Source organism: Pristis pectinata, chromosome 10 (assembly GCF_009764475.1).
Source record: "Pristis pectinata isolate sPriPec2 chromosome 10, sPriPec2.1.pri, whole genome shotgun sequence".
Lineage (NCBI taxonomy): Eukaryota > Metazoa > Chordata > Chondrichthyes > Rhinopristiformes > Pristidae > Pristis > Pristis pectinata.
The window spans coordinates 25599642-25619231 of NC_067414.1; the positions used below are offsets into that span (position 1 = coordinate 25599642).

Here is a 19590-nt window from a genome sequence, read left to right on the forward strand (position 1 = left end):
CACAGACGTTAGACATTTCTCAACAATTAATATCAAATTTTTTACTAAGAGCCCTCTTGGATATCCTTTAATTTCCATTAGTTCATCCCCTATTCATTATTTTAGATTCAGAGATAATGTAGGGAAACGTCATCAAATAAAAACGGGTTACTCAGCAGGTTAGGCAGTATCTGTGGAGAGAGAAAAACACAATGTTTCAGGTCAATGACTCTTCGTCAGACCCGGAAACGTAAGAAAATAAGCATGCATTAAGTTGTGGAACATGAGAAAGTAAGCATGCATTAAGTTGTGGAACATGAGAAAGTAAGCATGCATTAAGTTGTGGAACATGAGAAAGTAAGCATGCATTAAGTTGTGGAACATGAGAAAGTAAGCATGCATTAAGTTGTGGAACATGAGAAAGTAAGCATGCATTAAGTTATTAATTGCAGAGAACAAAGGGAATATCCGTGAATATAGTGGAGACCAAGGTTGTCCAGGTGACACAGCTGCTTTCTGTACCAAGAGAGGAAGCGGACGCGAGTTAATTATTGCAAATCTTACTGAATACGTGTAAATACAGGAAGGTGAATATAAGGGCAGTTAGTGTACAAGAGACAACATGCCATTATTATGAGACACAGAACACAGCAGTTGCTGGAAATCTGAATACTGGAAATACTCAGCAGACCCAGCAGCTTGTGGAAAGAAGAAAAACTGGTGATGACACTTTCAACACCACTGCATCTCAGATGTACACCTTTCCCCTCATCTGTTGCTTCCTGTCTGCCATAGTTGACTGCACTCTCACCTGCTTCTCTATTTCCCATACCTGCTCTCATCCCTTCTCCTCCCAGCCAGAGTAAGAATAGAGTTCTGCCTTCCTCATCTTTCATTCCACTTGCCTCCACATTCAATGGATCAACCTAAGGCACCTTCAGTGAAATTCCACCACCAGAAATATCTTCTTCATTCCTCTTTTAGTATTCCAAGGGGACCATTCCCTCCATGACTCCATTTGCTCTTCCATCTCCACTAACCACTTCCTCATGCAATCACAGAGGATGCCAGATGTGTCCTTTTACCTCATCTTTTCCCACAATCCAGGGACCCAAAAAGTTCTTCCAAGTGAAACAATAATTTACTTGGACTTCTTCCAATTTAGTGCATTGTACTTAGTGTTCATACCATGGACTACTCTACAGTGGAGAAACAAAACACAAGTTTGGTTTCATCAAAATTGATGAAAAGTCATCAGTCAAAAATGTTAACCCTCTTTCTCTTTCCACAGATGCTGCCAGACAGGTTGAGTGGGTACAACATTTTGTAAATTCAGCTTTCCAGCATCCTCATCTTTTTTCCCTTTTCATAATTATATTGGGTACTTCAAGTAACAGCAAAGATATAGGTGGAATATTCTCTTGAATACTTCAATGTCTACAGTGTAATAGCCATTGCTTCCTCTTAGGATGTGATTGACATTGGCAATGCCAGCATTTATTTTGCACATCTAAAGCTGTGCAGAGAACATGGTAATTAGTCTTCTTATGAAACTATGGAAATTTTCTTTAACTGTTACAACTGAGTGGATGCTAGGGCTCTTCCAGTAATCACTTTCATAAGTGAATAGTCACATCTAGGCCAGATCCAGCAGGGATGGTAGGATTTTCTTTTCCTAAAACTTGTCAATCAGTTGCAATTTACAGTAAGGCAACAGCTTCATAGTCACTTTCATGCAAACACTATTTCTTAGATTTCTAATTCTTCAGCTGTCACGTTGCTATTTGAAACCTTGCTCTGTGCACTTTTTGTCTTGGCCTAATCGCAGAACGTAGCATTGTTATTTACAATCATCAAAGGCAATATTTTAGCTTAAAATATAACTTTTATACAGCTCAAAATATTGTTTTATGAATGTGTGACATCTTGTGATGATCAGGTTCTTTAACAATAGAAACCTGAAATATTAACAGCAAAATTAGCAGCATTTACCACAAGAAATGTAATGTTAGTTCAAAATATGGGATATACATACATAAACTTACATAGCATGGGGTGAAGAAATTCTGCTTCTATTAACTGTAGGATAGTAAACAAAATGTAGAGTAACAAGTGCGGAAACTGATAAGTGGGTTCAGTTCCATGGTGATTAAGTATATAAATAGTTCAGTACAAATCAAGCAATTAAAACGATTAATTATTAAATACAAAGTAACATTTTCAGTTTTGTATTCCACATCTCTTAATAATAGAGGATACTGCAGATATAATCTGCAGAAAAAATATCTATTTTTGTAAATGTGGGATTGGTAAAATACTGGCATTTATATCATACAATCCATGTCTACGTTTGTCACATTTTAAATGTCACTTGTGATGTGAGGAAGTTTTTAAACAAATTTGGGCACAGTAAGAGTCCACAAATGATTAGCCAGAAAAATATTCAGAACCATTTCCCTTTTTATCAGGACTTGGATGAAATATATTCAAGAACACAATCCACATTGATTTTTAAAACACATTGATTGAGCCCTGAAACTATTCACATCTCCATTTGATTGCTGGTGCACCAAAATAAAATTTATCTTTTATATTCATTTGGTTACAGCAGTTTTGGTCATTTAATAACTAATCCAAACATCTTTGGTGAGAAGAGTGGACGTGCAGTCAAAAGCAACACTTGTAATCAAATATCACTGATTCCAGTTGCTGCAAAAACCTAGAGAATAAGAATAATAATAAAAAAATATGATATACTATGTATACTAATGATTTGCTTGATACTTGCTCATGAGTCATTCAATTTTGACTGGTCCTGGGACTGAAATCAAAGTTTCTCCCTTTTTCATTTTACAGGAAGTGGGGCATCACTGGCATCACCAGCACCAGTTGCTTGCCTCCAAATGTTCTTGAGTCAACTTCTTGAACTGCTGCAGTTCTGCTGGTGAAGGCACACCCAAGGTGTTGGTGGATAGGAGGATCCAGAATTTAGAGAATAACCAGCTATACATTTCAAGTTTGGATGGTGGTAACCTGGAGAGAAACCTGCAGGTGGTAGTGTTCCCATGCACCCACTGGCCTTGTCCACCTTTGTGGAGTGGTCATTAGTTTGGCAGATGCTACCACAGTAGCCTGGGCAAGTAATTGCAGTGCATTTGTATGTAGCATATACTGTAGCACTATAGAGAGAATAGATATCCCATTGGAAGAAACTAGAGGACACAGAATGAAGCTGATTGACCAGAAGAACTAAAAGTGACAAGAGGATTTTTTTTCTAAGATTCCCTTTAATATTCATTTGGTACAACAGATTTGGTCATTTAATAGAGTGCCATGCTGATGGTAGAAACAGATTCAGTTGCAATGTTCAAAAGGGAGCTGGAAGAACAGTTTACAGGATATGAGAAGGCGGCTGGGGGGGTGCATCTAGCTAGATTGCTCTTAAATAAATCCTTTACAGACTCAAGAAGTTGAATAGCCTCCTGCTATTCTCTAACTATTCTTCAATTCTGTCCTGCTATTGTGCGCTGCCCCAGATAGGTGTTGGTGCATTCATTGCTTCTCCCTGTCCTAATGCCATCATCTTTTGTCCTGCAACATCACTTTTGCCATTTAACCTCTCCTACCCTCACCCCTTCCCAAATCTTTTATTCTCTCTTTCCCTTCCTATTTTCTCTGTATCTCAAAACTTAATTATCTCTAACTTTCCCAATTCTGCGTGAAGTCATCAAAATGGAATTTTATCTCTATTTCTCTCTTCACAGATAGTGCCTGACCTGCAGAGTATTTCTAGCAGTTTTGTTTTTATTTCAGATATCCAGCATCAGTATTCTTTTGCTATAGAGAAGGATGTCGCAGATGCAGAAGCAAGTAATTTGCAAAGTCTGAAGGGTCAAGTTGTTTTTTTTAAGAAGAGGAGAGCAATGATACTATGGAGACAAAGGAGACTGCAGATGCTAGAACCTGGAGCAAAAAAAACAAGCTGCTGAAGCGTCCAGATGCAGGGTCTCAACCCGAAACTTCAACTGTCCACTTCCCTCTACAGATGCTGCCTGGCCCACTGAGTTCCCCCAGCAGCTTGTTTTTTGACCAATGATATCAGCTGATCTTAAGGTGGGTAGAGGGTGTTGTTTATGAAACAGCCCCAGGGGAGAACCATTAACTTAAGCTAGGTGGTCAGCAGTTTATTGGGAAGCAGGAGGTGGGTCTCATGAACAAGTTGAGTTTGGGAGGCCCAATGAGAAGAGACGGAAAACCTAGAATGTAATGGAAATTCAGGGCTAGGACATAAGAGAGCTTAGACTAAGTTTGACCTGGTGTGGGTTTCATGGGCTTCAGTTTCAAGATTTTTCTGTCACTGGGCTCCTATTTCAATGTAACATCTTCTACAGAGGATTTCTGACCTCCGAATAGAGCAATATCAAAGCTCTTAAACCAATCACATTGAATCAATCCTCAACAAGATTTGACTCCAAATTGAGAAGAATAAGACGAGAAATAGAAATTCCATTTAAATGATGTAGAGTCCAAAAAAATGAATGGGGAATACGGACTGGGTTAAGGGAAAGTGTCAAACTAAATTTTCTTGAGGGAATGAATTAAATATTTTCAATGTAGAATCGGTTATGCAGTAATTGTTTTTAAAAAGTTAATTATCTCAGCCTTGAATTTTTACAGCTATCTTTAGAGATGAATTAGTAAGCAATACTGCAAATTTACGTTATTCCAGAGGTTTCATGCCAAGTCTAACAGAGAAAATGGCAACTGTGAGGATTGCCGTAGTGCATACCCCAATGAGTACCTCTGAAAGGAACTTATGGACTTTTCTGTTTAACTGTGCACATATAGAGGCTGGAAGCTGCTTTCTGATTTACCCCGCAATAATGGTGAACTCTGACAACCTCACTGTTACAACTGCTGCAAAATCCAGCTGCAGTTATGATAAACGCAAGCACCATAAAAAAAAACAGCAAACAGCAGATGTAGCAATATTCATTCCAAAAGACCAGATTCCATACCCTACAATTAGGGTAAGATATGCAGCTCAGAGACTTGGAGGTGCTCATATCTTGAGAGTTTGCGAATGTTGGTCTAATACTAGAGGGCATGCACAAGGCGAGAGGGGAAAGTTCAAAGGAGATGTGTGTGGCAATTTTTTTTTACACAGAGAGTGGTGGGTGCCTGGAATGCACTGCCACAGGTAGTGGTGGAGGTAGGTGCAACAGAGACACTTAAGGGTGTCTTAGAACGGGAATGGAGGGATATGGGCCATGTGCAGGCAGAAGGGATTAGTTTAATTAGGCATCATTAGCTTAATTAGTTTAGCTTCACATCATGGGCCAAAGGGCCTGTTTCTGTGCTATACTGTTCTATGTTCTAAAACACTGAAAAATTATCTTCCTTTATTAATTAAAAGCCATTGTGATGCTGTCTGTACTGTTTTTGATGAAAAGACCGATATTTTATAAATAGCTCCATGCAGTATTAATGTTGAATAATTGTGTTCAATGTAGTTATTTAAACATGCAGATAACAACAAACAACAATAATCAATCTTACAGTTTGGTAATAAAAACTTAAGTGTATCTTGCAAAACACTTACAAATACTGTAAATCTGAAATAAAACTAAAGATTCAGAAACTGCACAGAACTCTGTAAACACATGCAAAGGAAAAGGATAGGCCAACTTCTTCCAAACCACCCAAAGCAATTCTTGGCTTGACCTCCCTAAGTAATTCCCAGGCTTAGATATTATGACATGCACAAGGTAGTTCCAAGGTGTTGTTGGAACCACCTTCTCCAAAATCCTTAAACTGTTGTAGTCACCAAATCTGTGCCCATTTTACCCAGAATTAATTGTCTGGATCTCTCCACTCAGGTTTCCACTGATGTCAGAGTACTGAAACTAATCTATTCAAATTTCCTAACAACATAATACCTGATTGTGCAAAATGCAGCATCCTTTTCATCTTTCCTGACCCATTTGCGGTTTTTGACCCTGCTATCTACATCATATTCATCCAATGCGTATCCACCATTGTCCTTCTGGATGAATCCACACTTACCTGGGTCTGTTCTTTTCTCCAGTTGCAGCCAAAGAGTTGTCAAAAAAAAAACAAAGCTGCAGTGTTACCTCAGGTTGTATCCTCTAGCCATTGTCTCAGGCAGCATCATCCAAAACACACAGCATCAGTTTCTACATGAGGTGATAACACTGTTTTACCACACCACTGCCATCCTGGACTCCTCCAAGGTCTTGTATAGCACTGAATGAGAAGTTTCTCTTAAGTATTTATAAGACTAATAATTGGGAAGTTTTGAATACCCATCTTAAAGTATGTTCCCTAGGCAGTGACCCCATCCTCCTCCCTGGCAACAGTGTCGACCGGGTTATTCAAAAAACTTGATTGGGTTCAGAGACCATATCTGTGCCATGATGATGACTGCCCACTTCCAATGTGTAATACCCATCAATTCAGCCCCTCTGCATTGGCTTATCTGCTGCTGAAACCCAGACACATAGTTTTGCTCCCTGCACTCCTGGTGAGCATCCATCATTCTACTTTCTGTCAACCTAGCACTGCATTGAGATAGTGTACACATCACTTTCGCAAAAAGTTTGATATAAAGAAGTTATTTCCTAATTATTCTATAGGCTAGCCATTACTTGGTCAATGAATCACAAGAATAATCGGCTAGCTGCTTTTTTTTTATAAGCAAAATTAAAACCTTACCAGAAAATATATATGTTTGTTACCATACAACACTAGTGCAAGTTCCTTTCATTCAAGGGAATCTTTTCAGAAAAAAAATATACTGTTCATTTTCCCTCACTGTACTTTTAGGGTGTGTACTGCTGTCACAGTTTTGGCATGGTTTTAAATCCAGTCCAAAATCAAACATTCCCTCACTTTTCAGCTGAAAGGTCTCACTTGGCCGAGCAATCTTGTTTATCCAGTTTTATGTGCAAGTAAGGTTATAATTTGCCATAACTTGGCAATGAATAGACCATCACATTTGCATGTGACAAAACCAGTAATGCCATTGAGGTTGGCAATGGGGCACATACTGGAAAAAAAATTGCTTTTCTTCTAACAGGCAAGTAAACTGACAGGCAAACAAGTGGAAAAATATTCCATTACTGACATCCTGCAGCATCAGTCCTATTTACTTTCCATTTCCACAGAAGCAAATTTTCTTGAAAATGAATATACTATGTAAACATTTTCTTTTCAAATAATTTCTGTACTCTCTCTTATTTGAAATAAGGTTGGGGGGGGGGGTGGAGAAACATGTTTACCTGTGTTAACATTCTACCATCATTAACAATGCAAATTTTGAGGTACTTATTATTGACCTGATTGCAACCTGGGTAGAAATAAGTACTTGTGTGCATGTTAATTACTATAAAAATATTATTAATGTGCAATGCCTTATTTCAATTTTCCCTCTCTATTGATTTGATATCTTTTTTTAAGCTATCGAAATCAATCTCTTTATTTAATATTGTTTTAATATTAATAAGATTTAATGGCTTTCTTGAGCTTTTTCTCAGAACCCCTCAACCCAACAATATGGTTAGTCTGCTGATTGAAGTTTGTAATTAGATGGTGACACAATTATGAACTTATATTCTTACACGCAAGACCTTTAAGCCCATCATTAAAATACTGCTTTTTAAAAGTATGAGAAAATTTAAATTTGTATTTTATTCAGAGTGTCCTGTTAGACGTTGATTGTCAGTTTATTAAGAACAATAGTTACATTTTCTTCCTATAGTTAGAACCTGCCTACCAGGAATGGCAATAAATACCGGCTAAACACACATCCCACAACATTAATGGCTGCATATTATGTAACAATATTTTTGTATGAGCATATCAATAAAATGCATGTGTATATTGTTTTAATTTATAATCTGTAATTAAAAGCGTAACAAACATAAAACATTAGTTGTAAAATCTAAGTAAGTTGGTATTCATACCTTCAGGTGCCCTTTATATATAACATCTCACCAAAATACTCAAAGGAGAATGTGATCATCAGGCCTGAGAATTTTCATTTGTGGACGGAATTTTTTATTAGTGAAACACTCACAGGCCAAACAGCATCTGTAGAAAGAGGAAAACAGAGCAAAATACTACAGATAATGGAATTCTTTGCTTTCTGAAGGAAGACTTGAAAAATTACTTCTACCTTTCTATCCTACTGTATTTCTGCATACCCTAGATACTTCCTGAGATGCTGACCTTTTTTCCCCTCAGGCAAGTTAGGTATCTAATTAAAGTAGAAATGCTTCTGAATGAGGCCATACAAGGACAATTGCTATGTTTAATATTTTAAAGGCAATATACCAGATACACCTGGAACAGGCAGCCAGATTCAGTGGTCTGATCAATACATTGACTCCAAAGTATAACGTGTTCTCCATATGTAGGAGTCCAGCCATCTGGGGAAAGAAAGGTTCAGTGCTTTGTTGAATGGATGTTGCTTCAACACAATGAAAATGATGAACATATTACCCCTTGCAAACAAAGACTGTCCTCAGATTTGTGAGGCACATTTGGACAGTCACTTGACTTCCATCACATCAAGATTCAGTGGTGTAATAGACTATTACAACAATGACCTGCGTGGCCTTTAAGAATTAGAGGTTGGGAATCCAGAGGCCTCAATTGTGCAGAGGGGGAAGGCTTGAGAGGCTCTATGTCCTACTCTTGTCCTTGTTACTCTCTATTTCTAAGACAGCCCCGGTCTGCCACAGCATGAATGTGGAGCAAAAAAACTTCAGATGTGGAAAATTCAGAAGAAAAACAGACAAAGCTGAAAGCATTAGAGCAGATCACACATCATCAGTGGTGAGAAAAACGGGGTTAATACTTTGGGTTAAAGACCCACCATCAAAACTAGAAAAAGCGAGAAGGCAAGTGTGCTTTACGTTGCAGAGAGAAGAAAGATGGAGACACAAAGAGAATGTCTGTAAGTGTGCACAGACCATAGTTGTCATGGTTACAATAAAAAAAAATTTAGAACAGAAGAAAGTGAAATAAATTTGAATGTAAAAGGTACAGCTACAGCCATGTATAGAAAAAAAAGGGGTTACCTGAGATTGTTAAATTCAATATTGAATCTCAGTAGATGTAACATACTCAGGTATGTTAAATGAAAATGACGAGCTTACATTGTGCTTAATTGGAGAAACATAACAGGCTAAATACAGAGGTCAGAGTCAAAGTAGATCAGACATTCCTTCTATTCTCTTCACCGTCCCCTTCTCTGCAACTTAAATGCTTGTCTTCTCACTTTTCCACGTCTGATGAAGTGTCTTTGACTCAAAATATTGACTGTGTTTTTCTGTCCACTGACGCTGCACAGACCTGCTGAGTGCTTTTAGGATCTTCTGTTTTTGGTTCAGTAAATGAGGGTTCTAGAGTAAAGACTGTTGTATATATAATACAGGGAAAAGAGCAGTACATATAAAACCTTTCTATTCCCTTGAAAACATGGCATTATTCTCCAAGTCCAGGTACCCTATGGAACCACCGAAAGGAATTCCCATCCTTTGTCTCTGGAAGACTTAAAAATTAGATGGAAATATCAGGAAGAAAGTCTCACAATGCAAAACAAAAACCAAAGGTGAAATGCGATAGGTCAATTCATGTAGTAGCAAAAAGAAAAACAATCAAATTGAAATATATTACTCTTAATATTTCTACCAACAGACTATATACTCTGCTGTATCCACTTCAAAAAGATACACAGTACTGCTAATAAGAACCTGAAAGTCAAGTGGAACCTTTGTAGAGTCACCAACCAGAAACATTAATTCTGTTTCTCACCCCATGCTGCCTGACCTGCTGAGTATTTCCAGCATCTGTTTTACCATTTTATTTTACAAGCCTTTTTTAAGTATTACTAAAGCTGAACAGCTCAAAATCTGTTTTTTGCTCGCCATCTATAAAGTATTAATGCTAAGAAGTATGAGCACAAACCTGTGACTGATTTTGCAGCCAACACTCAAGTGGGCAAATCTGTGCTCCAATGGAAATTAGGGCTTGGGTTATCCCTCATGGAAAAGTTGGAAAATTACCTAATAATCATCCAGTTCCTCCTAATTAAATTCTGATGTGCCACTGATAGAAGCCCTTGAGCAGGTTACCTAGGTGATTATAGGGAGAAAAAAAATTCAAGGACCACATTTGTGAGAACAGAGAAATATTGAAGTCAAAACATTTTTTTCTACTATAGGTGATCCATTTTTTTTGGCCTCGAACTCTTTCCCAGATGAGTCAAATTAGTGTAACATGTTTTCATTGAAAATTCATTTCTGCACTATTATGGCAATTATTACATACACTTGCACTAACCAATATTGCTTATATTTTGGAAAATATGGTCTACACATCAAATCTAAGCTTTCTACTGCAGCCCTAGCTGCTACTGCCGAACATGCTATATAGTTGTAGTAGTATGTCATACTCCTGCCAAATCTCGATCAATTGAAGTTTTGGGAGGTATATTGATGTAATTATTTAGTACTACCAAGTAGGGATTAATTTCTGGGCAATAAATTTTATAATGTTGCAACAATATCATGTAATATTGTGGGCAATTATCTTATGATATTAAAAGTCATGCATGGAATATAGTTGAAGAAAGGTTTTCATGATTTAAAACTGTATATAAAATTTGCAATCCCACAAAGGCAATACTTAATCAATTAATAACCATAAAGAGAATTGAATAACAAGCACTTCTTATAAACTACTCAGATCCATAGCAACAAGAAGTGTCCTTAAAACTCAGTTAAACCAAATAGCAAATGTACGTTATAAAACTATTTTTTTTAATTACTAATTTTTGCATGTTAGCTGTTACATAATCATTCCGAGTATTTTTAGGGTTTTTTTTAAACATATATACACAATTGATTTATTTCCACTTTGGACCATCAAACTTAATGGCCCAGAAATTAAAGAATGCTCTAGGGTATTATGGCAAAAAACAAACAACTGGAGGAACTCAGCATTGAGCAGCATCTGCAGAAGCAAAGGCATAGTTGACATTTTGGGCTATTTTCCCGCATGAGGACAGTACTGTAAATGAATGAATAGGCTCAATGTTTAGTTACTAGGCATTCTTAGGCAGATCGCGGGAAGAGGTTGTGAAGAATAAGGTGTTGTGTTATCTGCTCCTAGTATCTGGCATGCCACTGAGAAAGATCCATTAGTGACAGGGATCTGAAAGGACTAAGTCTCAGAGTGATCGAGGAGGGCTAATATCATGAGGAATGGTCGTTGTCAGAAGCCTATGTGTGGGTTTGAATGTGGGATTGTTGGGAGCACTTTTAACGTCATTTTCTGCCCCAAAAAAGCATAAAAGTATAAGCTTTCAGAAGGGGGATATATTTATGACTAGGTGGTTATAATTTGAAGGACAATCTCACATCACCTGTTATAAAAAGGCACCATTAAATATTGAACAAATTGAGATAACAACTAATCAGGAACTATTTTTATTTGTTATCTCATCTTAATAGTATCAAAATAAAATATTAGCAAATTAATGTTAAGAGGCTGAATTATTAAAACATATAAACTTTAATCTACAAAATTCAAATGTGTTAAATATAAAATACACAAGTACCATTATAATTGTACTTTGTAAAATTCGACTCTCCCATATATAAAAAAAATGAGCAACAAAGATATAGGGTGTAAATGACATTATTCTACAGTACAAAGCATGCTTTGGACTTTTCATTAACTTCAAAGAGTGGGGTAAAGGTCAGTTTAGAATGCAGCAAACTACCTTTTAACCAGTGTTAATCCCAGCATGAAAGTTATACACTTCAGGCATATGTTTTAACCTCTTAATACAAGAGGCCTGACTTTCAGAACAGATACCAAAGTGGTACTGTAATTGCAAATATATGGAATGGCAACATAAACAACAGTCAGCACTTAACAGTGTTCATAAAAGTGGGTGTTTGTGCAATATTTATATACAGGTTTTTAAATTTTATTTCAGCTATGTAACTAAAATACATAAATTAACATGTTAAGGAACTTATATATACACACACTTTTTCTGTATCCTCCAACTGTGGAGGAAGAAGCAGCTTCTAAACTTTGGCTGCAAGGTCAAGTACAAATTAAATCATGAATGCTCAAAATTAATAAAGACAAAAAAATCAACCTCTCATGCAATAATTTTCTTGAATTAATTTTTATTTTAAAAATAGGATCAGAATAAGGATCCTAAGGGAAATGGCAAAATGCTGTTCTGCAGATATGAACAGTTATAACAGAAGTATATAATATATACTGTGTATGGAGTTTTCCTTTGTAATGCTGCATATTAATTTTGACGAGCCCATTGAAATGGTGCCTCAAATGAATAACCTCAACAAAATGAATACAGTTTCAGTAATACAATGATGTCCTAAAATGCTCTTAAAAATATCAAACTACATGTTTCGACAAAACAGCAAGTTACTTCATCTAAAATTCCAAACACAGTATATTTTATATGATAAACATATCAGTGAGTGAATAAAAAGGTTTACCTAATCTCAGGGTTCTGATGACATTCATCAGCTGCTCAGATTTAATTCTTATCAGAATCCCTTAAATAGGATATGGCCTCAATCACTCACGTATCCAATATTTTATTTACACAATTTTTGACAAAGAATTACAAAAGGGAAAGAGACACTTTAATTCAGTTTGTGGGAGCATTACTGTTAAGGACCAGTAAGAATAAAACAAGGTCACATTTAATTTGTACATAAAATGACAATTATTTCTTGGTTCACTGGTTATTAAAAAAAAATCTTAACAGAAGTATATATTTAAATAAGAGACAGAATAACGTATGGGCACATACCATAACAACAGTCTCAAACTTGACTGGATATAGCACATTGGTATCTTAAGGAGTATGATCCTTCTCTAAATATCCTACAAGTCAGAATTTGGAAAATCACTTGCTTTTCTTACAAACATGAAAGAGGGTGACAAACTTGCTTAAAAATAAATTTTAAAACAAGTATTTATGTTAAAAATCTAATCAAATCAAAATGGTATACCAAGAAATAAAAACTTGTCACATTACTTCAGGAAAAATGAATTGCAAAAGAAAACAAATGCAACTTGGTGAGAAGATTTAAAGTCAAATCAAGCATCACCTTAAAACTGCCATGGGGAAATCAGAACTGGGACAACATTCTAAGTACCTTAAAGAAATATTCTGCTTCAGTGAGAATTGTTTACATTTGGCAGTTTGGAAGAGAAATGATCTGCAATCATGTGTACATTTACAGCATGCAGTGCATGGCATCTCATCACTTTCAGAAGTGATTATCTGTGCTCTCATGTAAAAACGCAGTTTTGTTTCTGTTATATACATACAAGTAGGTGGTGTCAAAAGGTAGAAAACTCCGGAGTGTAATAATTTTCATCCCAGCCCTAACCATTAACTAGAAAAAAGAAAAAAAATATATTCAAGGCACAATCACCAAATGCTATTTCCTTTGAGGGAGGTTACTGACTTAATGTAGCATAATAGACATAGGCAGAAAGTGCACAAAAACGACACTGTGTAGTAATGTACAATTTGCAGACATCCAATAAAAAGTCATTTGACCATTTAATTACTGATTACAAAAAAGCCAACTTTTCTTTAAAATCAGAAAATAGGGTGCAAGCTCCAGAACATATTACTGCATGGAATGAATTTTAAACCATGTTTTTCCCTAAAAAGCCCAATAAGCATGATTGAGCTAATATTCATATACAATGGGACCTTTACATTGTGACATTTGTTAACTGCGTACCAGTGCCAAGTAAGTTCCCATGAAATCCTGTACTATTGAAGGGGTAGGCGAAATCCTCACAAATTAAACAAGTCTGGAAATTTCAGCGCAATTCACATGCTTGGTAGTTTTAAAATCTCAGAACCTTTTCCAACCAATAAGCAGTTAGGCACGGTTCTCATAAACTCTAGATGGAAAGCATTTGTGTGTGTGCTAAAAGCCACTTGAATAGATGGCACATCTCAACCCCATTCCTGTACTATATCTTAAAATATTTCTTTTCTACTTACAATATACAATATTTGTGTGTACGCATACGAGCGCTTGTGAAAACGTAACTAAAATCAACCCCCTTTTCTAGTTTGCCTCATTTTTTTCCTGATTGTGTAAGGTAAGCAAGAAACAACCACTCAGTCCAGTGCAATGCAGTCTTTTTTGTTTGCCTCTACATTCAATAAATGGGAGAAGCAGCTTACAATTGCGGGAACGTAAAGGGCCATTTATGCAATTCTTTGGAAAGCTTGAATTGCAGGTGCCCAAATACACTTGAAGTCAACTGTGAGTTCTCTGCAGTACACTTTGATTGACAAATGAGCAAGGACTTCATTGCTAACTTGTGTGATCCATATGTTTGAGGATGGTGGGGGGGGGGGGGGGGGGGGGGGGTGGGTGGAGGGTGGAGAGTGGTAGGGGAGGCAGTGGGAGTGGAAATATCTCACAAAATAGCTATTTAAATGTATTTCTGATGACAAATACATAATTATATCTGCATAGTAATAATAAGCAGACAATTACACATAGCAGTAGTGCAAAAACTTGCAAACATTTTCTGATTGAACGAGTGCATGAAATGATTAGAAACTGGAAATGCAAAGCAAGTAAGATGAAAATTCTAACAGGCTTTGATGGCATATATTATAGGATTCAAACTAAGCTTGCCAGCATTTAACATCCTTGCCAACTTAGCATTAACTTTATACACTTCAAACTAAATAAGCTCATTGAAGAGTGGGAACGTACTGTGAATGTATCAACTAATCTGATAACAAACAGCACAGTTGCAACCATTTGCTTAGAAAAATGCAAGGTAGAACAATATTGATATGTTAAATCTTGAATAGAAGACAAATAATACAATACATATGGATGCATTTCAACTCCAAGAAATTTAAGAAATTAAGAGCTTTTGCTTAGAAAAATACTGACCAACATACATTTCTGAAATTAACTGACCAGTGAAGATATTGTGAACAGCAAACATTTCATCTATATATATATATAGATATATATATCTATATATATATATATAGATATATATATAGATATATATATCTATATATATATATATAGATATATATATATCTATATATATATATAAATAACATATGTGTTTGCAGGTATATGAAAATCATCAATATGAAATCATTTCATCTTATTGTTTTGGATGACTTCCATAAATGCTTGGTAGTTGCAAATAATTGATTAAAAATAGAATGGTATTCCTAAAATATCTCTATATATAAAAAAAATGAAAATCAGAAGTTTCAAAGGCAGTTTTTAAATGAACAGACTTGCCAAATTCAGTCTTGACCTATTAGCAAATCTGTAATGATTAATGTTTGACAAGTGTAAATACCAACCACCCCCATCCCTTTAGTCAGCAAGTATATTCTACCACCAAAACGATGCCAAATCTGGAGTTCTTCAGAAGATGCAAGATAGAAGCAGACAGAATGTATACCAGAAAGCCAATATTCTAACATGAGTTAATGGTGGAAAACACTGAACATTTGTGCATTGATAAAATGTACCAGGCAGTTATCAGTGAATGCGAAACAAGATTTTCAACTGTAGAGAATAGTTTATTTTGGATCAGTCCTTGCTCATTTTGCCCTCTGCAGATGACAATGCAGTGACCTCAAGTGCAACAAACCCTTACCTGTTCTTGTCTAAACAAGAAGCCTTACCGAGTAGACAAAACACTACAGATGTTTACCAACCAATCAGGTTGGCTTTTGCTTTTTCTGTCAATTTCCTCAGCCTGCCTCTACTGGATGTTCCAAAAGTTAATGTGGAATCTTCAAACAGCAGCTGCCTTTGCTCCTCTTCTGAATCCTCCTCATTGTAGCATGTTGTCCGTCTACCTTGATTCCTTGTTTTCATGACAGATACAGAACTCATGGCCTCCTCAGTCCTTCCATCCTCTTCCACAGGTTCTATATGCTCAGTGGGCTCCATGGGCTCTTCATGTTTCCTACTGTTGCTTCTTGTCTGCATCTTGCGTTTAGCAACAACTGTCAATTTGGATTTAGCTTGTAGACTCTTTCCTTTGGGTTTCCTGCCTCTTGTTGGCTTCTTCAGCAAAGATTCTCTTTGTGTGTTGCTCTCTAAAGTAGAGCTGCTTTCTGAGGTAGCTTCTTCGCCATTCAAATTGGGGAAGTCTTTCTTTGCTTCTGCTTTCTTCATTTCATTCTCTTGCAGAATACTAAGTAGCTCTTTTTTACTTTTCCTACCTCTTTTCTTACCAGGTCCTTTAAAACTTTTTACCTCTTCTGGTTTCCTACCAAGACCTCTTTTGACCACAGATTCAGAGATACATGAAGTGTGTCCATTTACTTGTGGGCTCTTCTGCAGTGAGGGTTCAGCTTTGATGTTACCTGTGCATTAAATGGAAAATAAATATGTAAAAACATAGATAGAGCAATAGAATAAAATGCATAAACTATCATCTTCTGAATAATTAATTATTCTTAAATAACTTTTTTTTGATCTTTGGTTAACGTGTATAAATTCAAATTATACATTGAAGAGAATTTTTATCCTTTAAACAGTAATCAATTATCTGAGTTATTTCTTCATTTGAATTAGAACAAAGCAAATGTGATTCTAATTTGGCAATTCTTAGCCCAATTTCTTCTACCTCTGCACACCTCTTTTCCATTTTTAACCACCTTACAAAACAAATTTTGGAGTATACTTGGTCACCTCTCCTAATCTCTTGCTTCTTAGCTTGGCAATTATCTACCTCCACTGTGAAGCAATTTGGCAAGTACAAATGCCATGTGGCATTACAGACATGGTTTTCTTGCCGGTCGTCCAGAAACCACCTTCATGGATTCCAGCTTCGCCGAAAATTAGGCATCCATATCCAATCCCTCAATGATTCTTATTTGTCCTCTCTGCTTGTTCTATATTAGATCTTTATATTCTGATACATTACATTTTAAATTTTTAAACTCATCCTCAAGTTCTTTTGGACTTGCCACTTATACATTCCTCCAGCCTTATTTTCATTCTGGTACCCTTTGGCCTTCAAATCTAGCCATTATATATTCCACAGTTCCTTTGCCCAAACAGTACGCCAATGCTATCTGCTCCACTCTCTGAAAGACTCTCAAAAGCCTCTGTTTCAACTTCTAAAAATATCCAATATTATATTTATTTCATTCAGGAAGTGCTTGGATTTCATTTTACATGAAGGCACTTTACAGGTACAAGATTTTGTTATTTCAAAGTTACCCCAATACAGCATACTTTGAATTGCATTTATGCACACAATGTGAAGGGCATATCATTTGAGGGAATGATTTCTTTTGTTATAAAGCCAAAGAAAGATTTCCCCTAGCTCCTAAAAATTAAGCAACACAGTAATCAGAGTAGTAAAATCTCTGGTGGTCACTAATTATTAGGAACATTGTTAGCGTTGCAGAAGGAATATTTCCTTATTGCCACGTGTTAGCAATATTGTAAACATTGCCCAAATTTAGAAAGTGAATTGGCTGTGGAAAGCAAAAGTCTGAGCCTGGTTTATGGCATTCTCTGATGGCAATGTTCCTCTGAAATTCTTGCATAGTGGAATCTGGACACCTTGCTCATCTTGTTAATAATCAAGTAGAGATAGCATCTTCTGCACTTGATGTTGATACTCCCAGCTGGACACAAGTGTTGCTATGATAACTTGACTCTGATTATTCCTAAGCCAAATAGTGTCATAATGTGGCAAAGTGCCCCCATTGACTACTTCTCTGGCAAGGTAGGGAACCATACACAGACATGCCCTTCTTCCACTTCTTTTTCAGCTACTGGAATTCTCCAGGTGAGGGCTGAACTTCATGGCTAAACTATGCAGCACGTGACAATAGGGGATGACCATCTCTTGACAGAACTGCAGTTTGGCATCTTATTAGTCCAGGCACTAGAATCTCATCTTTGGAACCCCAAAGGCAGACTCATGGAAGCATCATTGGTTAGTTGGAGTCTGGAGAAGAGCAATGAGGGAGTGGATAGCCCTTATCCTGTAAAAGCCAGCCACCTATATATAGGACAAGGCAGCTGAAATGCATCAGATGGCCTGAGAATCGAGGAGTAATATTTTTGTCCCTAGAAACATGATATGGAAAATGAAAAATTTCATCTTTGTTACACAGTGGCTGAACATTCACCAAGTGAATTCAGCTTTAGCTCAGGGTTTGCAGAGTGAGCAGTCCTCCATGAAAGCAGTCTATTGTTCCTCAAAAGGAAAAACTACAATTCTCATATATCCACACATCTATGACAATTAATGGTCATTACTCAAGGAGAAAGAGATGAAGGAGAAGATGAAATTGAGAAATTCAATTACATAGGGCACAAAGACAATGGACATCATGATAGAATTTCATGCCCCCTTCAGTGTAGTGCTAACAGTTAACCAGTTTGCTAAGTTAGTGACATGTGTTGGATATAATGTAACAGGTTACAACATATCAACAGGTTATTCCCCACTAAGATGTGGTTACCACAACAATCAGATACTTGACTATAGAATCAACTGGCTGCCATTTGCCAGTTTTAAAAAAACTTGCCTTTAGGTTGTTTGAAGGTTGTTGCTTTATTTCTACGTGTGAACCTCCTTTTCTGAGGCTTTTCACCTGTCAATGAAGTCTTAGTATTGTGTTTTGATTCAGATAGTTTAGGATTAAGGACATTGTTCTGGGCTTTCGATGGCTTAGAATTATTGTCCGCTAAAATATTAAACAAGAAAAGAAATTATGTCTTTTCATTTACCATTAGAGTAATCACATCTGATGTTTCCAATTAATTTTTATTTTATAGATGCTGTAAAGCATCAGATATTCACAGCAAGGTTTACATAGTTATAGTTGTATTAAACATTCAGTTAAAAATAGATATGAAGAACTAATTCTGGGTCTGATAACTCAGATGGCAGAGTGCTTGGTTCCTGATAATGTTCCATTTTCTGTTTCCCATATTGAGGAATTCAGTGGGCTAGATCACTGCATAAAACATAGTGGCAGACGAAGTGGATGATTCGCATCTCACAATGCCTTGGGAACTAATCTCAAAGGAGTCCCATCCTAGCTTGGTGGCATGGGAAAGGAAATGAGCAAGGGAGAGTGTGGTGGAGGATGAGCACTATTTAGGGGAATGGGGGGGGCGGGGGGGGCATGAACCAATGAGCATGAAAGAATGGAAGATCTAAATGATATCCAGTGGATGGAAGTTCAGGTTCAAAGTTTCAGAATCTGAACTTAGTTTTAAAAAAAATCTGGAAATATGTCAGTATTAACCAGGAAGTTGTAAGATTGTCATTAACATTTAACTGGATCAAACTCTAAGGAAAAGAAACCTGGCATTTTTTGCAATGACTCCAATCCAGTACAAATGTGGTTGACTCAAAACTGTCCTTTGACATGCCCTAGTAAGGCAGTCAGTTGTATCAAATTGCTAAACTCCAGCATTCTAAGGAAAAAATAATCTGGAGATGGACAAGCACGCTGGCTTTTTCCATGAC

General features: G+C 36.6%; 1 protein-coding gene across 2 annotated transcripts in view; it reads right to left on the reverse strand.

Moving 5' to 3' along the window:
• Window positions 1-14462: 14462 nt before the first annotated feature.
• Window positions 14463-19590, reverse strand: part of phip (pleckstrin homology domain interacting protein) — a 158443-nt gene continuing 153315 nt past the window's right edge. For both annotated transcript variants that reach the window (XM_052024448.1, XM_052024446.1), the window contains exons 39-40: window positions 18641-18799; window positions 14463-16453 (exon numbers count right to left, since the gene is read on the reverse strand). In XM_052024448.1, coding sequence (XP_051880408.1) covers window positions 15789-16453; window positions 18641-18799 — 824 coding nt within the window. In that variant the 3' untranslated portion in view covers window positions 14463-15788. The remainder of the gene's footprint in view (window positions 16454-18640; window positions 18800-19590) is intronic.